Genomic DNA, 20,597 nt, shown 5'->3' with positions numbered 1-20,597 from the left:
AGCTCTGGAAGGAAAAGCCAGGGAGGGCTCCGGCATCAAGCCTCAGAAGAATCTGATGCTGTTCTGCTCGAAACCAGGAGCAAAAAAAGGCCACAGGAGCTGGTTTCATCTTTAAACTGAACATGCAGCAGATCTTCAAAGTGGCCAAAAGGTGGCAGCAGCAGCAGGACCGGGAAGCCCCAGGGCTGACCCCACCGAGGATCAGGATAAATGAATTTCCCCCCTTCTCTGCCCTAATTCCAGATTCACTGGTGTTACCAGCTGTAGTTTTTATTACCTGCGTTCTTTTATATTTCTTTTCTATTTCATCTTTTCACACAGTAACTAAAAACTTGGCGTTTGGTGGAGGAAGTGGCCCCGTTTCTCCTATCGCTGGCTAGAAAGGAAAGAAAGTGGTGTTGCACAATTTTTTAATTCAGGAAAAAAAAAAAATATATATTAAATGGCTTGAGGGTCACTGTCTTAGTACCAAAAGTAAAGTGCACGGCAGCTGGAGGCCACTGCGACAGAGTTGAGGAACGCTATTAAAGAGGCTTCCAAATAGCATTATAAAAAAAAAAACAAACCAGCACTACAACCTAAGGTTAAGGCAATGCACGTCGTGTCCTACTACATCATTTACTGGAGAGTTGTCTGTCTCAAGCTTTAATTATTGCTTCGTTTCCTCTGTGCTGAAATCCTCAGCCACTGGGAAAACGGCGCTGGCAGAACTGGCAGGTTGAGTTTGTCACTTAATGCGGGACTGGCAAAACGGTCCCTATAAAACATCCCGGCAAAGTGAAGCTCGCTCTCGTCTCCCGATGGGCTGTACGATCTGGCAAAGAATTTAAAAAGAAAACAAACTCTTGCTCCTGAAGCAGCAGCAAAAGGTGCTGGCAGCAGGGACGAGGCAAACGTTTTTGTGGAATTTTTCAATGGCGCAGAAAGAAAAAATCCTTAGTAACAACCAAATCTTGAAGTTCTTCTCCAAGAGTTGATAGCCCTCAAGTTTTCTTTAAAAAAGAAAAAAAAAAAAAAAAAAGTTCTTTTATGGGTATAAATCAGTCCAGGAATAGAATTTCCCAGCTCAGAAGAAGTCCCAGGGAAAGATTTATTACTTTCCCGCTTTCATGTAGGATGGGATTGCTCCTCGGGCTGTCAGGCCTTCAAAACGCTTGTAGGTGTAATTGATAAAAACCCAGTCTTTGTTCTTGTAGTCAGTCTCTGGATGGTTGCTCGTTGCCACTGATAAGACATAGAAAAAAAATAAAATTACCCTTTGAAGACTGCAGAGGTTATTTTCCTACAAAACACTGGATGCAGAGCAGGGGAGAATGCTTCTAAGGAAAGAAATACCATAAATTTAGGCATTTGGTTTCATTCTTCAACCCCGGCCAAGAACGGCTGTAACACAGTTTTTAAACACGTGGAGCAAATGTGTGACTCCACTTCGACACGTAAATACGAGGATCCTTTAAAGATTTACACCAAAACTTACCCTCCCCTTCTGTCCCACCCTCTCCCCACCCCTATACTCTGAATTAGCCAGTACCGAGGGGTACTGGCCATACTGGGCTCACGGGTCCTGCTGAAATTTGAACTTCTGGGAGCGCTGTTGCCTCAGAGATGCCCTTTCTCAGGCGGCTCCTGCATCATTCACATTCTGAATCCCATCTCCCAAAACCCAAACTACAGCTCCTACACCCCTGCACCCCAGGACTACCAGCTAGCAATTTGATTTAAAAAAAAAACCCAGCATCTGGTAAAATCCTTTCTCCGATTAACAGGGAAGTTACATTATTCTACAGGAGAAGAGGAAGGATGGTTCACATGCAGAATCAAAGCATTTACCTGTTGGTTTAAGGATATCAGATTCGGGAAATTCATCAAAGTTTGAGGTATCATCAATGCTTTTAATTTCTATTGAAATTGCAGCAGGTCTCTCTCTGCCAAGAAGAGCAGGTTCAGCGTTAAGATTTCAAAGGCCGAAGGAAGCAGGATTCAGCCACTTTCCATTTCTTAAGAGAATCAAAGACTGAAGGTACCTAAACCTTAGCAAGCTTCAGATTACGGAACAAAATACTCTCACCCACACCTAGATATGATAAGTGCCAGTCAAGCGGCTCCCTTGGGTCGAACAGGACGAGCTTTAGAGGGTCCCGAGAGAAGAGCAACCTGCTTTTCTGCAAAGCGTCTTACCTGATGTGCTCCCAATCTACCCCTTCAAAGAATGGGTTACTCTTTATTTCCTCCACACCAGATGCACCAATTCTGTGCTCCCATTCACAGCAAAATCTGGGATGGAAGGAAGAATGAAAATGAAGGGAGAATGAAAACGAAAGCATTCCATGCACAAATGGAACGGCTTTCTGAGCTGATACTGCTACGGTTTCTTAACATATAAATGGAGCAGGTCAAGAATTCCCACTGCAAATCCAACACACAAAGTTTATGTTTGGGAATGTCATGGCAAATGCTACAATTAAGACATGGTTTTCTTGCCCGACAGGATAATGTGCCCTTTCTATTTCAGGACCAGCGTAGAGCAGGAGAAGATATAAAGCCTAAAAAGCTAGACATTTATATTTCTGTCCTGAGAATAGATACGGGATTGAAAATATAAATGAAAGAGCGAGAGTCAGCACCCAGTGGGATACGTTCGTACGCTCCGGTGCACACAATGGCAAAACCATTGCTGTTGTGAGACACCAGCTCTGGCAAAGGAGATTAAGTTACTTCCACGGGAAGCTCACAGGCAGATAAAGAGCAGAAACACTCATATTTTGCCAGACCAGCAGCATTTACGTGGGAGCTCCTTTTTAATATAGTTCAGCCAGGGCCCCCCTAAATGACCTCTGAGACAAACGTATTTGACACGGGAGCTCAGCATTTGATGCACATACGTAACAGAGTGTGGAGCGGTCACAAGCATCAGGGTTTTTCCATGTGAAACAGCCTATGAGAGGTACATAGTAGAGTTTGCAAGACAAGAAAATCAGTACTGTATTAACTGGCAAACCATATGGTCGGCACCTTAAAATAAGATCCTTTGCTTTATCAGATATTGGAACTTCCGGAGGAAATGTGAGAGTCTCTTTCCAGTTCATGACTTTTTTATATGTTTCTTGAGGAGTCTCAGAACAGAACGGTGGATAACCTGAAAAGGAAGAAAAATACAATCTTGTAGAAAGCAAAAATAGTTCCTGAAGTCTACAGTGCAGCAGAACAAACCTCACAGACCAGGCAAGGAAGGGGTGTTTGAGAGCCTGACCCCGAGCACATAAACCCAGCTGATGTCCTACAGCCCAATTCCTGCTTCAAACTTGGGCACTGCCCCTTTCTTACCGATCAACATCTCGTACATGATGACCCCAAGCGACCACCAGTCGCAGAGCTTGTTGTAGCCGGTCTGCATGAAAACCTCAGGGGCGATGTAATCTGGAGTGCCCACGGTAGAAAAAGCCTGGAACAAATACCAGCAGTTACACGTTTTTAGAGAAAAGTGCCTGATATGGAAGCGGGAACTTATGCAACAATGGTTATTTTGAGGAAGACACCAGATTGTCTTTAAGATGCTTTAGCAAAGTTATTTAAAGCCTTTATTTCAAGATGTGTAAAGCCAAAAATCAACACGTTCATGTGGAAGAGTCTTAAAAGAGAAACAGGAAAAGGCACCCCTGACTATATACACCTTGGAAATGGGAAAATCTATATACACCCTGGAAATGGGAAAATCTATATACACCTTGGAAATAGGAAAATCTATATACACCTTGGAATGGGTCATTAGCCCTTTCTTATCTTGGAAGTGGCAAGAGCTGCTAGTTTTAGCTGGGAGGCATCAGATATTAATGTAAATAATTATGGCAGCGCTATCTCAGGCACATGTGTCACCAGCTGTTCAGCAGATGGATGAAGGACAAACTAGAGTCATTCCTTTTTTTAAAAGAGAAAGCATTAATCTTTTTTATTTCAGCATTGGTCAGAACTCTGAAATGGATTAATGCCCATCATTTAAGTACGTGTGCCATTGGAATTCAACAGCTCAGCAGGGAACATTTCCAAGCAGGTAAAACATTCTTACCAACTGCCGTCTATTTCTCTTCCATGTCTCTGCTTTCCTTTTGGAATTCATGTTCTGGAAAGCTGAAGGAGATTGGAATATATGTGACTGTGTCCTCCTTGTCACCCAACGTACATTTTTTTACCCCAAAACCATGATAATAAAAATCTTTACGACATCAAAAAAGGTAGCCAGGGCCTGGCCAAGCAGCCCATTTTGTGTTCAGCTGTGCTGGGAAGAGGATCCAGTCCCCAGGAGCTCATCACTGGTCCCTACAGCTAAAGTTTCCCCCCATGGTGAAGCTGGAGCTCTTTATGGAAGCCCACCTCAATCCACCTCGCTGAGGACAAGTCTCATCAGCAGAGATGAACTAATTTAACCTGGCGCAGCCTGGCCTTGCCCAGCTGACCTAGCCCAGTCTGAGGGGTGTCCCCGGTGGCAGGTGACGAAGCAAGGGATGGAACCCCTTCCATCGATACAGATGGTCACAAAGAGCACATCTGTCAACACCCTCAACCTATCAGCAATTTCCAAACCTATGGAATATTAATTTGATAAAGCCCTTTCATTAGTGATCCATGCTTTCAGTGGTGGTTTAACTCCATGATCAAAGTTTTTCCCCTTGAAAAAATGACTATTCCAAGAGACCGGGTGCTCACTGGGTGATTTAAGGCAACACGTGAGGTACAGCTGGCATCTACCAACCCACAATGACTTTTCATTCCAGGTTTATCACACACGCAAAGAAAGGCTACAGCAGGGTCTGTTTCAAAGGCAAACTTCTAGAAATGAAGATTTTTTTTATGCATATTAAAATAACTACAATTATTTTTATAAATAATATCTACAGAATATCAAAATTACACCCCATGATGCAATGTTGATTATTAGAGCCCTCTCTACAGCCTTCTAACCTCCCGCTGAAATGAGTTCTCTCGGCCCCCGACAGCAAGTTTGCAGACACCCTGCTGAAGCCGAGTAACTTACTGAAGTCACTGGGAAGACTGTGGTTCAAGTTCCTATAAAATTCTGTTCTGTGGGCTTTCTTTAGTCCAGTACACAGCCCGAAATCAGAGAGTTTAACGTGGCCCTAGGGGAAAAAAAAAAAAAAAAAAAGCAAAATATAATGTCTCATACTGGTTTTATCATAGTGGGTAAAGCTTTCTACTTCTTCCCCTCCCTTTCTTTTGTACAATAAATAAATGCACTCTTTTTGCATTCCTTGTTTTAGCCTAAGACTGGATATGTACATAAAATCAAGCAATTAATACTTATCAAGCTATTAATACTTCCATCCCTGCTACACTGAGAAAGCCCAGGAATTACTTCCTTCAAGAAGCCTCTGCTCCTGCGAGCTCCCGACGGCGTCAGAGCGAGAGCGAAGTCTCCAGAGGGAGCTGTAGTCCCCGGATCAAACATCCACGCCAACAGGTGAGGAGAAACACCTTAAATTCAGGGATTGGATCTGTCCTAGGGCAGAACATGCGACTGCACCGACAAGGTGCGATTTTTAAATGTCTATCTAAAATATACATCCTTTTCGAAGCCCTGAATTTCTCTACATCTAGATGTAGACGTACTGAATTACAGCAGTAATTCCCACAGCGCATAATTAGCTGGTAAAGTATAATTATTTACTGTTGGCAAACTTTTTTTTTTCCAAACAAGCTAAATTTTAAGCAAACTCGTAGCGAGCAATAGGAGGACAGCGAAACAACGGAGCTTTCTGCAAACTGGCTCCAGTAACCACCTGGAAGCAATGGGGTGGCCTTGAGAAATACAGCCCGATGCTGAGGGAGATGCCACCTCCATCGTCAGCCTCGCTCATGGAACAGCTCCATCCCGGGCATCTGATACCATCACCCAGCCAGGAGCTGGCAAGCAGGAGCCCAACAGACTCGAGACCAAAAGGAAACATCTTTGACCAAGGGGAGAACTGAAACCATATGTTTTAAATCGCAGCTGAAATAACCAAAAATAACCTAAACAACTGTCAGAAGCAAGCTCAGAAGCGAGACATGAGCACAGCTGGAGGTGGAGGAGAGGTCTTTCTTGGCTTGGTTTTTTTTTTTCCCCAGCAATGCGGCAGATATGCCCCCAAAGCGAGAAGGAACAGGACTAAGGAAGAAGCACCATCTTCCTTCACGACTGTCAACACCAGTTCAGGTTGTTGACAATATTCAAAATTACAAAGTTGACACAGTTGACACCAGTTGACAATATTCAAAATTACAAAGCCTATTTACTCCCCAGGCGGTGGTTGGTGCGTACCTTGCTGTCCAGAAGAAGGTTGTCTGGTTTTATGTCCCGATGGATAAAACCCAGCTGATGGATAGAATCGATGGCCAGCACGGTCTCAGCTATGTAGAACTGCGTCTCTTCTTCCGTCAAAGTGTCTTTTTTCATCAACAGCGTCATCATATCACCTGGAACCCCCCCAAAACAGCAAAGGTAAATACAAGCAAACACACAAACTCCACTCTCGCTAATTTTGGAGATATTTGCAAGGAAAAGAACTAAGATATTTAAAACCTTGGGAAGCCTAAATTGATTGTGTATAAATTAATACAGTTCCCCAGCAGCTCCGTGGCACACTCTTGTATTTCCCCCTGTAGCACTGGATGGAAAGGCTCGTACCGTAACTGCACTGAACTTCCTGAGACGGCTCCATAGACAGAGATGAAATAGCACTACAGGAGCATCCCCCAAACAAGGGCCAGCCCTGGGCTGCCACTCTTCAGCTCAATCACAGACTAAAATAGACGCTTTCAGCTCTACAAAAACCAGATTGTGTTTGTGCAGCGTCATCTCAGAAGGAGTTCTTGTGGTTTCATTAGTCAAATGTATTACAGGCTTTCGGTATAACTTTCTTCTTAGGTCAATGACAGCAGCGTTATCATTCAAGGATGAACTTCATCATCCACTGAAAAAAGGACCTTAAAAATTGCAAGGCAGCTAAAAGCAAAAGGTTAGAAAATCAAAAGCTTGTTACGGTTCTACAGAACACAGTAAGGATAAGAATTAGCAGAAGATTAAGGGCAAGTTTCAAACACCTGTAGCCAGAAGACACAGGCAGATACCTTCAGCCTGACCCAAAGACCTCTGTGCCCTAACTCCTAAAAGCAGAAAGCTTTATGATAGCTTCTTTCCTCACAAAGTAATGTCCAGGACAAACACCACTCACAGAATCACAGAATGATATGGGGTTGGAAGGGACCTCTGGAGATCATCCAGTCCAACCCCCTGCCAGAGCAGGTCCACCCAGAGCAGGTCCCACAGGAATGTGTCCAGGCGGGGTTTGAATGTCTCCAGAGACAGAGACCCCACCACCTCTCTGGGCAGCCTCTTCCAGGGCTCTGCCACCCTCAAAGTGAAGAAGTTCCTCCTCGTGTTGGTTCAAGTTTGTGCCCGTTCCCTCTTGTCCTGTCCCTGGGCACCACTGAAAAAAGACTGGCCCCATCCTCCTGACACCCACCCAAGTATTTATAGGCGTTGATCAGATCCCCCCTCAGCCTTCTCTTCTCCAGACTAAAAAGACCCAAGTCCCTCAGCCTTTCCTCATAAGAGAGATGCTCCAGGTCCCTAATCAACTTCGTGGTCCTCTGCTGTACCCTTCTCCAGCAGTTCCCTGTCCTTCTTGAACTGGGGAGCCCAGAACTGGTCCCAGTGCTCCAGATGGGGCCTCCCCAGGGCAGAGCAGAGGGGGAGGATGACCTCCCTTGACCTGCTGGTCACACTCTTCTTGATGCACCCTGTATACTCTGGTTTCTCTTCGCTCTATGGTCACCACATACACTCTCGTCCCAGACTACGCTTGCAATTAAGAAGTTAGAAATCCACAAACAGGAGGAAATAAAAGCAGTCTTTTGATCTGAGGCAGTTACCTCCGGGCAGGAACTCCATGATAAGGTAGAGGTTCAGCTTGTCCTGAAAACTGTAGAACATTTTCACCACCCACAAACTGTCTGCCTCCACCAGAATGTCCCGCTCTGCACGAATGTGGCCAACCTGGAGAGACACACATGCGTTTGATTAATTACAAGTCTGTGAGATCAATGCATGCAATAAAACATAGAAAATTCAAGTATTATATTGAGAAGCATCAAATATGGAAAAGACGGCAGTCAAACTTCGGCACAAGGGCACAAACACCATCAGAACTTCAACAGTTTCACCCCTCGATGTTTTCAGGTAATGAAATAGTGTAATATGTTCATAATCAAATCCGAAAGTCATGCTCCTGACAGCAAAAAGCTGAGCAGCTTTCATTAGACTGCTCTATTTTTCCAGAATATCTATTTTTCATTTTTTTTTTCCCCTATCTGATAAATGCCATTGAACACCATCTCCATTTTACTCCTCAGCGCCAAGGTCCGAAAGATCCTTTTACATTCAAAAGTTTCCACTGGAAAGTTAATGGGGATTTTTGCCTTTTTCACACTTTACGGTTATTGTGTGACTTTTGCTGCCATAAACTGAGACGTATGTAAGAAGGCAAGAGAGCACCAACCTCATTTTTTTAAGCAAAAACTCAAGCTAGAGAAATTCAAACCACCCTCCTGAAAAACGCGGTTCCGCAGAAAGATAATCCACGTTTCTGTTGTTATTCTTTCAGTTCTTAGGGCACTTGGATCCCCTTCAAATCGGAACCGTACGAGTGATACGGGACACTCCGAAAACGCTTATCTTAAAACCACTTAGATAACGCACCACTCCAAAACACAATTCATTACCGGGGGGCAGATTCAGGAAGGCAAATGTATGGTTGATTATAAAACCAAGTTAATCCTGTAATCAAAAATATCTCGATTTTTTACAAAAATATCTAACAATTGGATCTGTCAAAACCTACCTCTTCTCTAAACAGTTCGCACGTCCTTCGGATACGGCTTCAGCCCGTTCCCACTGATTTAGCCCAAAGCACCGATTTAGCAGCGCTGCATAAAGCTCGTGGTTTTTAAACAAGTACTTTCAGAAATGGAAACCAGTTCCCGATTTCATGAACACAAACACACGGTGCTTCCTCAATTCATCCCAGTCCTCAACAAGAAACGATCGTCTGGGACCTTTATATTCCCAGAAGTACTAGCAGAGGAAAGCCTTAAAAACTTTAAACACTGCTGCTTTACATCTCGAAGTCGCAATTCCGGCAGTTGTATCCCTTTGATATTTATATCTGTTTCCATAAATCAGAAATGCAGTAAAACACCGATCTTGACATCTCTCCTGAATCGCTTACACGTGTAACGTACGTCATCGTAAAACCAGGAGGAGGAACATAAATCAGACACATGGATTTTTCCTTCTCTTGCACTGGAGAAATACAAACCGTGTCCTTAGAAAAATGCTCTGCTTCCCCGGGCTTCCCAGCAGAACGCGAGTTCGCTCCTGCCTTGATTCAGAGGCAATTGTTACAACTGCAGCTCCCACGAAGACTAAACAAGGCATCAGAGGTTGTTTGAAACCCTGTTCTGAGCATTCAGTCCCATACAATGGCCTGTAACTACTACTGTAAACATATATATATATATATTTCTTAAACTCCTGCATTGTCACAAGAAATGTTAAAAAAAAAATAAAACTTGAAAGAGCCCACTAAAAGACAGGTCCTTATGAATTCATGTGAGATTTTTCTCACCTATTTCCTCCATAAAAAATGAGGAAAAACACCCACATAATATTTTTAGCTGGTAAACCTCGTCCCCAGCTGCCTGTTACTCCCCTCCACACGTCACAGTCATCTCCCAAAGCCATCTAGAACACGGGCAGTAGCATCGCCGCTCATAGAATCATAGAATTGTCTGGGTTGGAAGGGACCTTTAAGATCATCAAGTCCAACCATCAACCTAACCCTGATACAATCAAACCATCACTAAACCATGTCTCTAAGCACTATGTCAACCTGTCTGTTAAATCCCTCCAGGGATGGTGCCTCAACCCCTTCCCTGGGCAGCCCATTCCAAGGCTTAATAACCCTTTCCGGGTAAAAATTGTTCCTAATATGCAATCTGAACCTCCCCTGGCACAACTTGAGGCCGTTTCCTCTTGTCCCATCACCTGTGACTTGGGAGAAGAGACCGACCCCCCCTGGCTACACCCTCCTTTCCGGGAGTTGGAGAGAGCGAGAAGGTCTCCCCTCAGCCTCCTTTTCTCCAGGCTGAACACCCCCAGCTCCCTCAGCCGCTCCTCATAAGACTTGTGCTCCAGCCCCCTCACCAGCTCCGTTGCCCTTCTCTGGACCCGCTCCAGCCCCTCAATGTCTTTTTTGTGGTGAGGGGCCCAAAACTGGACACAGCCCTCAAGGTGGGGCTTCACCAGTGCCCAGTCCAGGGGGACGATCACCTCCCGAGTCCTCCTCACCACACTGTTCCTGATCCAGGCCAGGATGCTGGTGGCCTTCTTGGCCACGTGGGCACACTGCTGGCTCATGTTCAGCCGACAGTCGACCAACATCCCCAGGTCCTTTTCCACCAGGCAGCTCCAGCCACTCTGCCCCAAGCCTGTAGTGCTGCATGGGGTTGGTGTGACCCAAGCGCAGGACCCAGCACTTGGCCTTGTTGAACCTCACACCATTGGCCTCAACCCATCCAGCCAGCCTGTCCAGACCCTTCTATCCTCAAGCAGGTTGACACTCCCACACAATTTGGTGTCGTCATGGTCGCTACTCACCTGCTCTTTCTCAAGCATATCAGCTTTACGGAGTATTTTCATTGCATAAACATGGCCCGTATCTTTCTTCTGCACAAGTCGTACCTGGGAAGCATGCAAAAATTGGGAGTCAAATATACAGCGTTATCATTACAGCTCTTGACAAATTTGGGTGTCAAGCCTTTGGCTTCCATTAAATGAAATCAGACCAGATTACAAAACCATAAAGCGTGACAAAGTGCACAGTAATGGCCAGACAAGTTCTGTTCATTCTAAGAGATGAAATCAGTCTATCGGAGGTGACACACTGAGCCATCAAACACCTGAAGCAGATGGTCCAAAGCCACCTTCTCTGAAGGAGGCCACCAGAAGCGGCCCCGGCTCTCCTTGTCTCTACAGCCACCCTCAGGAGGCAATGAGAGGACACGGCCAAACTTGGATTTAATTTGCCCATCGAGTCCTTTTCAACAGCACTAATGCTCCTTTAAAGCACGTAATGTTTTTAAACCAGCATTTATTAGGCATAAAGGCAGATGCACGCGACACTTAAGCTAAAAATCAATCTGCGGTTGTTACATATATCCTTCGCTGTGTAAACCATACAAGTCTGTGACAAATACCAGTGCCACCTGAAAAGGCTTTTAAGTCATCTCTTCTGGATCTACCTCTCCGAATGCTCCTCTGCCGATGACTTTTAAAGACTCAAAGTCTTCCAAACCAAGCCTCGTTCTCTTTAGGCGAAGAAACTCCGTTTCCTTCTGGGCGTGTGCCGATCTCCTGATTCTTTTCTAGAGTTTAGGGAAAATAACCACAGTGAGAATTCTGCTGGAGGGCTCTGGAGGGATCCCAGCAATTCCAATTAAAGATCCCAGATCTCCATTTATAAAGGAAAATCACTGGTATTTAACCATTAAGGTAATTTTCCCGTATTCATTACCTCTTCATCTTTTAAGCCTTCTTCTTCCATCATTTGTTCTAGCTTCTTTTGTCTGTAGCAGAGACAAATCAGAAAAATAAAGTTTGTATCGTTAACGTCGGTTCTTAATTGCACGTATCCAACACCCCTGCTCTGTGTTTGTTCTGAAAGCAGGATGTAATGCCAGCACATAACAAGTGTAAATGAGATAAAAGGGAAAATCAGGCAGGAGATTAATTTTGAAGAATCTAATGTTACAGCTTTACTGTTACAGCCTTCTCCTCTTTAATTTTGACAATCTAAACCCGTCTGGAGTTTCACATTTTATTCAAATGCATGTTTTTGTTGTCCAGGAACACAGATTAAAGAGATCTGGGTTCAATTCTCGTCTCTCTCTGACAGCTGGGCAAGTCATTTAAGGCCGGAGCCATAATAAATATTTCAGCACCAAAGTCTCACTTATTCCAGGGAGAATTTGCTCTCTCGACATCTCTGGGGATCTGTGCTGTAATTTCTCTGCATCTTGAATTCATCACGTGCAAAATGAGAAAAGTGACACTCTATTTCCTAATACCTGAGATACTTAAAATATTTGGGAAGAGGAAACACCTCTGTACACATTCTCCCCCCTTAAAGAATCAGAAATATTTACAGCCTTAGTAGAAAATTATTTGGGAGCAAAGAAAGAAAGGAAATAAGACTTCAGAGAGGGGGTGGCTTCAGGGGACGTTTGTTATAAACACCCCCGGGAACTTTTCCCCAGCACCAATCACATTAAGAGCTGGCAGAACTGGGATGGGCGTTTGGGGTGGTTTTTTTCCTCTCCATGTGTGGTTTTTTGGTATAATATTACAAATGTACTAAAAAATTCCTTCTCTTTATGCAAGTCATCCTTCGCAAGATCCTCTTCCTGCCTCCAGGGCCACTTCACGGCTGCTGCGATGTGATATTTTGGGTTATCGCTTCCACAATCGGGCACATTTAAACAGCTTTGCCCTTATTTAAGTACCCCATGAGCGCCGTCCCATCACCTCCTTTCACACCCAAAGCACCGACTCCAGCGGCAAACGGCAGCTGCCGCAGAATTCAACAGCTCAACACCAGCAAGAGATGCTGAAATTCCCCCAAATATCCTTACTAGGTCCTACCTGCACCTCAGCCTACATTTTGTCAACACCATTGTGTTGACATCCTTGTGGCCAAGAAGGCCAATGGCATCCTGGGGGGCATCAAGAAGAGTGTGATCAGCAGGTGGAGGGAGGTCATCCTGCCCCTCTGCTCTGCCCTGGGGAGGCCACATCTGGAGCACTGGGTCCAGTTCTGGGCTCCCCAGTTCAAGAAGGACAGGGAACTGCTGGAGAAGGGTACAGCAGAGGACCACAAAGATGATGAGGGGCCTGGAGCATCTCTCTTAGGAGGAAAGGCTGAGGGACTTGGGTCTTTTTAGTCTGGAGAAGAGAAGGCTGAGGGGGGATCTGATCAATGCCTATAAATACTTAAAGGGTGGGTGTCAGGAGGATGGGGCCAGTCTTTTTTCAGTGGTGCCCAGGGACAGGACAAGAGGGAACGGGCACAAATTTGAACATGGGAAGTTCCATCTCAACATGAGGAGGAACTTCTTTCCTGTGAGGGTGGCAGAGCCCTGGAAGAGGCTGCCCAGAGAGGTGGTGGGGTCTCTGTCTCTGGAGACATTCAAACCCCACCTGGACATGTTCCTGTGGGACCTGCTCTGGATGGACCTGCTCTGGCAGGGGGTTGGACTTGGTGGTCTCCAGAGGTCCCTTCCAACCCCATGTCATTCTGTGATTCTGTGATTTAAACTCCAAATTGTGCATCCACAGGCACATCTCTTCTTAAAAAAAAAACAACAAACTTATAAAATTCAGTGTGTTTGTTCAGCCAAAGTCTTGATCCTAATTCAAAGCTTTGAAGAAAATCTGTCTGCAAGTTTGTATTTATTTCTAAATTGCTTCCTCAATTCTGCAGTTATTGTAGTTAGCAGGAGCTCTCTTGGATCTAGTGAGGGTTTTGGCAGCAAGTCTGCAAGCGAAGGAAGGCTGAACCATTCTGAAAATTGTGATTATAGGCTCCACGGCAAGTTGGGAGAAGTCCTAAGGCTACAACTTGAGGGTGTTCAGAAAATTAGAGGGTTCCAGCCAAAGGAAAGTAAAAGCAATACTTCTCCGTTAAATCGCCTGTTAGATTTTGACCAATAAATTTGGAGAATAAGTCTTATGAGGAGCGGCTGAGGGAGCTGGGGGTGTTCAGCCTGGAGAAAAGGAGGCTGAGGGGAGACCTTCTCGCTCTCTCCAACTCCCTGAAAGGAGGGTGTAGCCAGGGGGGGTCGGTCTCTTCTCCCAAGTCACAGGTGATGGGACAAGGGGAAATGGCCTCCAGTTGTGCCAGGGGAGGTTCAGACTGGAGATTAGGAAAAATTTTTACCCGGAAAGGGTTATTAAGCCTTGGAATGGGCTGCCCAGGGAAGTGGTTGAGGCACCATCCCCGGAGGGATTTAAAAGCTGGGTTGACATAGAGCTTAGAGACATGGTTTAGTGATGGTTTTTATCAGTTAGGTTGATGGTTGGACTCGATGATCTTAAAGGTCCCTTCCAACCCAGACAATTCTATGATTCTATTTAAAGTGACACCATCGGTTCAGCCAACTCCCAGGGGACTCAGCATTGAGTGATGGTCCTTACAGCGATCCCTCACCGTCTTTGAAAAGATTATCTCCCTTTATCAGCCAACTCCATCACACATTACAGAACCACAGAATGGTTTGGGTTGGAAGGGACCTTAAAGCCCACCCAGTGCCACCCCCTGTCCTGGGCAGGGACACCTCCCACCACACCAGGCCGCTCAAAGCCCCATCCAACCTGGCATTATAATCTGAAGCAAAACTGATGCTCTAGAATGAGTTTTAAACATTACAACCGGGGACATAAAATGGGGAGAGGCAACAGAACGGACAGAGGCAGGATAAACGTCGGCAAAAGTCACCTCAGAATTGTACCAGAATGATCCCAGCACATCCCAAAGTTAGTTTCTACTTAAGTCACATCATCAAATATACCTTTTTCTTTGAAGAACTTGCTAATAATCATATCCCTTTTACATTTGCAAGCACGTGTTAATTTGTTTCAGAAGAAACTCAAAGTCCTTCTTCTTTCAGAAGGAACCCGGGAGCTGCCTGGGGCTGCTCGTCCCAAACCTTCCCCCCTCCCCGGTGTCCATGGCGGGAGCTCAGGTCTACCCTCAGCAAAAACCCTCTACTTGGCCTTTGGCTCCAGAAAACCAGACACAGCGAGTATCTATTTTTGGCTCTTCCCCAGTTTGGAAAGGAAACCGGGACGATTCTTACCTCATCTCTCGTTCTTCGTGCTGGGCGATGAGATTGCTGTAGAAGTTTTCTAACGTCACCTTTGTCATCGTAACTCGCTCCTTGGTGTGGTTACTCATGGAGGAGCACGGAGTCGGACCTGTCATTGCCATGGCTATTAGGAAAGACAAAGGGAGGCAACGTTTAACATTATAAATGATAAATAACCTACCAACGAGAGCTGCAATCAATTAAGTGATGCTGAATCACACGGATTTTGGCAGCAAACACCAAGGGCCCCGTTGCCTAAACTAAGACGAAGTAGGGAAAAGTCTTACAAAATAAAAGGTACCCGTCAAACTTCCTGTTTTGAACATTTTTGATCTGAAAATAAGAGGGAAGGAAACTTAAGAAACATGATGCCTCAAAAACCGCAATTTCAGGCAGCGCTGCAAGTGTTTCTTTCTCCCGAGACGTATTTTATCTTCAATAAATGTTAAAAATTCAGAAAGGCCGCGCTGAAACATCTGGTCCCGAAGTTCCCCCTTCCCTTTGGCCCTCGCGGGAACGACTCCGCCGGCTGCCCGCTGCCTCCTCTGCTCGTGCCATTTATCAAAGTCCCCAGAGCCACCTGATAAGGGAGCAATTGAGGAAGGAGGAAAAAAAAAAAAAGGGCATTTTGTTGTGTTTAAGCACTCTCGCTTTTACTGGGCGCTTTCACACAGAAATCGGGCAAAACCCAGAGGAACCGCCGCCTTGGAAGAAATTCTAGTTTAAGGAAAAAAAAAAAAAAGAAAAAAAAAAAAAAAACCTGGAGTTAAGTATCCCACGTTTCCACACGGGGTTACGTGTCGGAATACGGCACTTCCAACCAGTAGCGCAGCTCTACTTTCTAAAACTGCGTTATTTTTTTAAAAACGTGCAGATTTCAAGCGATGAACGGCCTCTTTGCCCGGTTCTCCCGGTGACCCCGTAACTCAGTTCGGGTATAACCCCGTTTTGCAACTATTACCAGAAACCGCAGCCCCGACACAGGGTTCGAGACAAACGCCCCCCCTTTTACCGTGCCCTTTTATGAATTATTCTTTTCTGTTTACTTTTCGCAGATCTTTACAAGGCATCTTTTTTATTGCCCCTTTGCAAATCGGGTCCTTTACAGCCACCGGGTGTTTCGGTGGCTGCGTTTCCCGGCTCGCTCGCAGCAAAGGTAAGGTGGGAGCCGGTGGGAGCCAGTGGGAACCCCCCAGCTCCCTGGTTTTTTTTGGGATGGAGCTATGATTTTGTGTTTGGTTTTTTTTTTTCCCCCAGAGGAGCAGCTCCCAATGCCACCACGCCAGCGGCAGGTCACGCTCTGCGGGCACAGGGGGTGGCATCCCTCTGGCTGTCACTTCCTAGAGAACAGAACAGGAACATTATCCGGCAGAACCGGGTTATGGAAGGGGGGGGGGGGGGGGGGAAGCGGAGGAGGGAGGGAAATGGGGAAGGAAAGAGAAAGTAACCGGCTGGCAGGCAGCCGTGCCAAACTACCTGTTGGTGCCCTCTCTACGGGGAGCCCACCGCCGCCCCCGGTACCCGGGATGCTCCCGGTAACCGGGGCTCCACCGCAGCCGGTCGGGGACCAGGCAGCCCCCGGGGGCGGCGGTTTCGCGGCCCTTCCTGCGGCCCGACCCGGCAGCATCACCGGGAGCGGATAAAAGGGGCCCAAGCCCCCCCCCTTCCCCGCCAAACCGAGGGGGGACGGGGGTGTCCTGGCCGCCCCCGGGACCGCGCCGCTGGAGGAACCCCGCTGCCAGCCCCACCGGATCGGGGGGCTTCGGGGGTGGGGGGGGGGACGGCCTCTGTTCCCCCCCACCGGGAGCGGCAAAGGGCCCCGGGGGGACGGAGGAGAGGGGATACTGAGCACCGGGCGGGGGGGAACACGGAGATCGCCATGGCAACGAGGCGGGGGCGCCTTACCGGAGCCCCCCGGGAGGGGGGCGGCGAGGACCTGAAGGCGACGGCGGGGCCCCAGGCGAAACGGCTGCGGAGAGGCAGAGGGGAGCCGGTGGGTGATGAAGGGGGGGAGGACGGGAACCGGACCGGGACGACCGGAGCCCCCTCGCCGTTACCGCCGCCCCCCGCTCCGACGGCGACCCGGACGGGACGAGCGCCCCAGGGACCGCTAGGGCAGCGCGCATGCGCCACCATCCCGCCGGCCCCGCCCCCTGCCCGCGGGCCGCCCCGGCCGCGCCACGCCCGCTCCCGCCAGCGGCGCATGCGCCTGGAGGCTCCGGGGAGGGCGGGGGGAGCGGCCTGGCGCATGCGCGCTGGGGGGCGGGCGTCCCTCAGGGGAGCTGAGGCAGGCCCGGGTGCGTGTGTGGGGGCGGTAACGTCTACCCAGTTTAATTCAAATTAGCCCTTTTTCTTCATTGGGCCCGGCCAGAGAGACCAGCGGTTGAAGCCGCAGGGTGCCGGCCTGCCTGCGGTGCTTCCGCAGGCCTGGGGAGCCGTCGTGGGGAGGAGGAGGCCTTCCCTCCTTCCCTATTCCCCACAATGGCGCTGTGGCCTGTGGCTTCACAGCTCACCCCCTCAGCTCCCCGTCCAGCCCGCGGGGGACGGCAGGTCGGTCTTTCCCCCATCCCCACAGGGTATGGATGCGCTGGGTCACTGCGCGGTGACCGCAGGGGTGGGGCGTACCCAGGGACAGGTCCCACCGAGGTCACCTCAGCCTGACAGGGCTCTGGAAAAGGTCCCTCAGGGCAGGAGGAGGCCGCATCTATGCGTGGACTGATCCACAGCCGGTTCTGAGAGGTTTGAGCCTGTCACTGTCAGGCCCCCTGGGGTTTGTCCCCCAGCTCTGAGGTCTGGCACAGCCCAGAGATGGGTTTGGGGGAGGAAAGGGTCCCACGTCCCAGCAAACGCCTGGCTTGGGCAGTGTGACCCGTTCACGTCCCAGCCTCTTCTGCTCCTCAGGGTTGGCTGAAGCCATCGGGGTCAGTAATGGTCTGACCGGCCTTGGGAATCTAACGGGGAGCTTTGAGGAACAGCGTGAGGAAAGAAATGGGATTTTATACTCATCCCAGATGTGTCGAGATACCAGCAAAAGAAGATTTTGCTTCATTTATTTACACTTCTACAACAACAAAAAAAAAAAAGCAAGTGCAATTCAGAGGGTGAAAAGGGTTTTTTATTGTTAACAACATCAAAGTGTTCTTGGGTTTTAATCACCGAGAAATACCTTCTGCACATGCAGCTGAAGTCTATGAGCAACAGAGGAATTCGAGATTTAAAATGGCGTGTGCAGTCCCTATATGAAGGAAATGCTGATGTATTTGTAACACACATGACATTTAATTTCTGAAAGACTGAATTTTGCAATTAAACTGGACCTTGCTTTGCTTCGGCAGAGCCGGACAGTTTGACATTAAAGGTGAACAGCAGAATCGTGTGCTGCCTCTTTCAGGAAACACAGACGGCCTCATGGAGCTGGTTTTCTGCTGACAAAACCTGATGTGCTGTGGGAGCTCTTGGGGAGGATTTCACACGAACAAAGAGAAGGTAGGAAATCTTGAAACAAAAGGCTCAAACAGGGACCCTGGAAGCTGCTCCTCATCTCTTCCACCAGCACGTCTGGGGCTTTTGCTGGGAGGGTGGGGGTCACTGCCAGCTCCTACCCCTGTGGCCTGGCAAAGGTTTGCCACCCTGAAAGAAGACCTGAGAGATGAGAAGCTTAAGACATTCCATCTGCTGGAGAAGCAGGAAAAAACAAACGTGTGGACCTAAAGTATAAGGAAAGTCATTAGTGCTACGGAGCAGGGCAGGTGTGAAGTAAGATAATCTGTATGAGGAGGAAACAGCTTCTTTGTGAGTCAAAACAGTAGGCTGCAAGTGAGCCTGTGAATACGGGGATTAATGAGCCGACCTTCCTGCTCCGTGTGGGCTACGGGAGCTACCAAGAGCTGCCACAACCCCACGGTGCCAGGGAGGGACCTGCCATGGGGAGAGAGGCTTGTGGCCGGTGACAAAGGAGCCCATCTCCCAGTCACGGTACACGCTGCCAGCGGGAGAGAACCCAGGCCCTCACGAGGGGCTCCGTTCAACATCAAGGAGTAGTTAATGGAACAAATGGACGTTGTTTTTCTTTTGCGGTTCACTTTTGCGCGAGAGCTTTTCCTTACAAGGTGACGTGTCTAAAGCAACGGGCGGACTGAGCTGGGTTGAGGTTAGTGGGAGATGTTCTGCGGGAGGGCGCTGGGATTTCTCTTGCTGCCCAGCTCTTGGATTTGAAGGAGGTTGAAAAGGTCTTGTGGGTTCCAGTTACCCTTTGGGCTCTTCACATTCTGCAGCGAATCCAGCGGCTTTGATGGGGGGAAGCCCCGCTCTTTCTCTGTCAGTTCCAGCAGCTGCTTCATCAGGCTTGAAGTCTCGTCTCCGCCAATGCCGTTGTAGGGATCTGAGGGATCTTGGCTCTTCTGCGAATCCCACATGGCGTTTGAGAGCGAAATATCCCTGCTGCTGGCTGTGTGCACGCTGCCCAGCGCGTTGTGGAGCCACATCAGGCGCTTCAGCCCTTGAAACGCCCTCCCTTTGTCATGCATGAGCTGATGCTCCGTCACCGCTCTCTTACTGCGGGGAAGAAAGAGTTAATTAGGAACCAAGCACAGCTGGATCCCAGCTGATTTGCATCCATCAATCTTAGATGCTTCTCTGAGCTGAGGAAGGAGCATCAGAGGTGTCTCCACCCCATGGACAGCCTGGAGGCCAGGCTGGTGATTTCATACCCTTGGCGTTCTAGGATTTTTGGATTTGTTTCTTTCCTTCCAGAGCTCTACGTCAGGAGTAATTTAACTGAAATCAGTGGTGTCCATGAAATGAAAACAAACCCTTATTTTCTTCAGATAGACCAAAAAATTTAAGCCAAATATGACTGGGAAGGGCAGGCTAATTCCGGGATGCAAATATTTCTGGATTTCAGATAGCAGATAACTGCAGCTCTAGGCTCCCTCTGCAAATGTGGATCTGAATGGGAACCTAAATATGGAATTTTAGTATGTGCCATTTCCATGGTTTGCATTGAACGTCCTTACATGGTTCCCTACACTGTGTTTAAAAGCATCAGCTGAAATATGGTATACGTTATACATCTAAAAATGGTCTAATTTTATACTCCATAAAGGGCAATTTAAATGTTGCCGTATCGAATGTATAGAATTTTCCTTCCCCCGTGCCCTGGAGTAACTGGCAGCAGCGGAGAGCACAGCCCCTTACATCAAAGGCAAGCAGTCTTCTAAGGATAGTAAGTAAAAGGATGACATTGCTTACTTTTCAGTGTCTTGACATGTTGCAAAACAGGCAAAAAAAAGAATTGCCAAAAACGTAACCATCTGCAGAGATCTCTGGGGCAGGAACATTTTCTTTCTTCTTTGAAGCTGGTCCCCGGGACGAGGCGCTGACAGTATGATCAAAAATCTTTTTTTTTTTTTTTTTTCCTCTGTTCTTTCTTTCACCTGACAAAATGAATTTCAGCCTTTAAGCACTGGTAAAAGCGGAACGTTGTACTAAGGTACATCATCCCAGGAACTCCCAGAGCATCAGCTGCGTGGATTTCTAACATACACCAGTAAAAGATGAATAGATTTAATAACATGTTTCTACATTTCCTTGCTAAGAGTCCTAATTGCCTTTTCCACTAT

At 47.5% G+C, this 20,597-nt stretch overlaps 2 protein-coding genes across 3 annotated transcripts; both read right to left on the bottom strand.

Moving 5' to 3' along the window:
- Positions 1–306: 306 nt before the first annotated feature.
- STK38 (serine/threonine kinase 38) lies at positions 307–17,112 on the bottom strand. Of its 2 annotated transcripts, none has more exons than XM_074163284.1 (14): positions 16,882–17,112; positions 14,968–15,100; positions 11,628–11,679; positions 11,356–11,478; positions 10,712–10,795; positions 7,927–8,050; positions 6,314–6,468; positions 5,030–5,132; positions 4,064–4,125; positions 3,325–3,442; positions 3,013–3,136; positions 2,179–2,274; positions 1,831–1,925; positions 307–1,224 (listed from the first exon to the last, which is right to left on the bottom strand). In XM_074163284.1, the coding sequence occupies exons 2-14, from the start codon at positions 15,096–15,098 to the stop codon at positions 1,094–1,096; spliced, it is 1,398 nt and encodes a 465-aa protein (XP_074019385.1). In that variant the 5' UTR covers positions 15,099–15,100; positions 16,882–17,112; the 3' UTR covers positions 307–1,093. The 2 variants fall into 2 exon arrangements, with proteins under 2 accessions (XP_074019385.1, XP_074019386.1); XM_074163285.1 differs by having other exon boundaries at positions 17,085–17,112.
- A 2,015-nt stretch (positions 17,113–19,127) lies between these two features.
- On the bottom strand, positions 19,128–20,315 carry LOC141475275 (parathyroid hormone 4-like). The gene is made up of 2 exons (XM_074163542.1): positions 20,227–20,315; positions 19,128–19,530 (listed from the first exon to the last, which is right to left on the bottom strand). The coding sequence occupies exons 1-2, from the start codon at positions 20,313–20,315 to the stop codon at positions 19,128–19,130; spliced, it is 492 nt and encodes a 163-aa protein (XP_074019643.1).
- Positions 20,316–20,597: the final 282 nt, after the last annotated feature.

This window comes from Numenius arquata, chromosome 24 (assembly GCF_964106895.1).
Source record: "Numenius arquata chromosome 24, bNumArq3.hap1.1, whole genome shotgun sequence".
Classification (NCBI taxonomy): domain Eukaryota; kingdom Metazoa; phylum Chordata; class Aves; order Charadriiformes; family Scolopacidae; genus Numenius; species Numenius arquata.
This window is presented reverse-complemented; position numbering and strand designations above follow the sequence as displayed.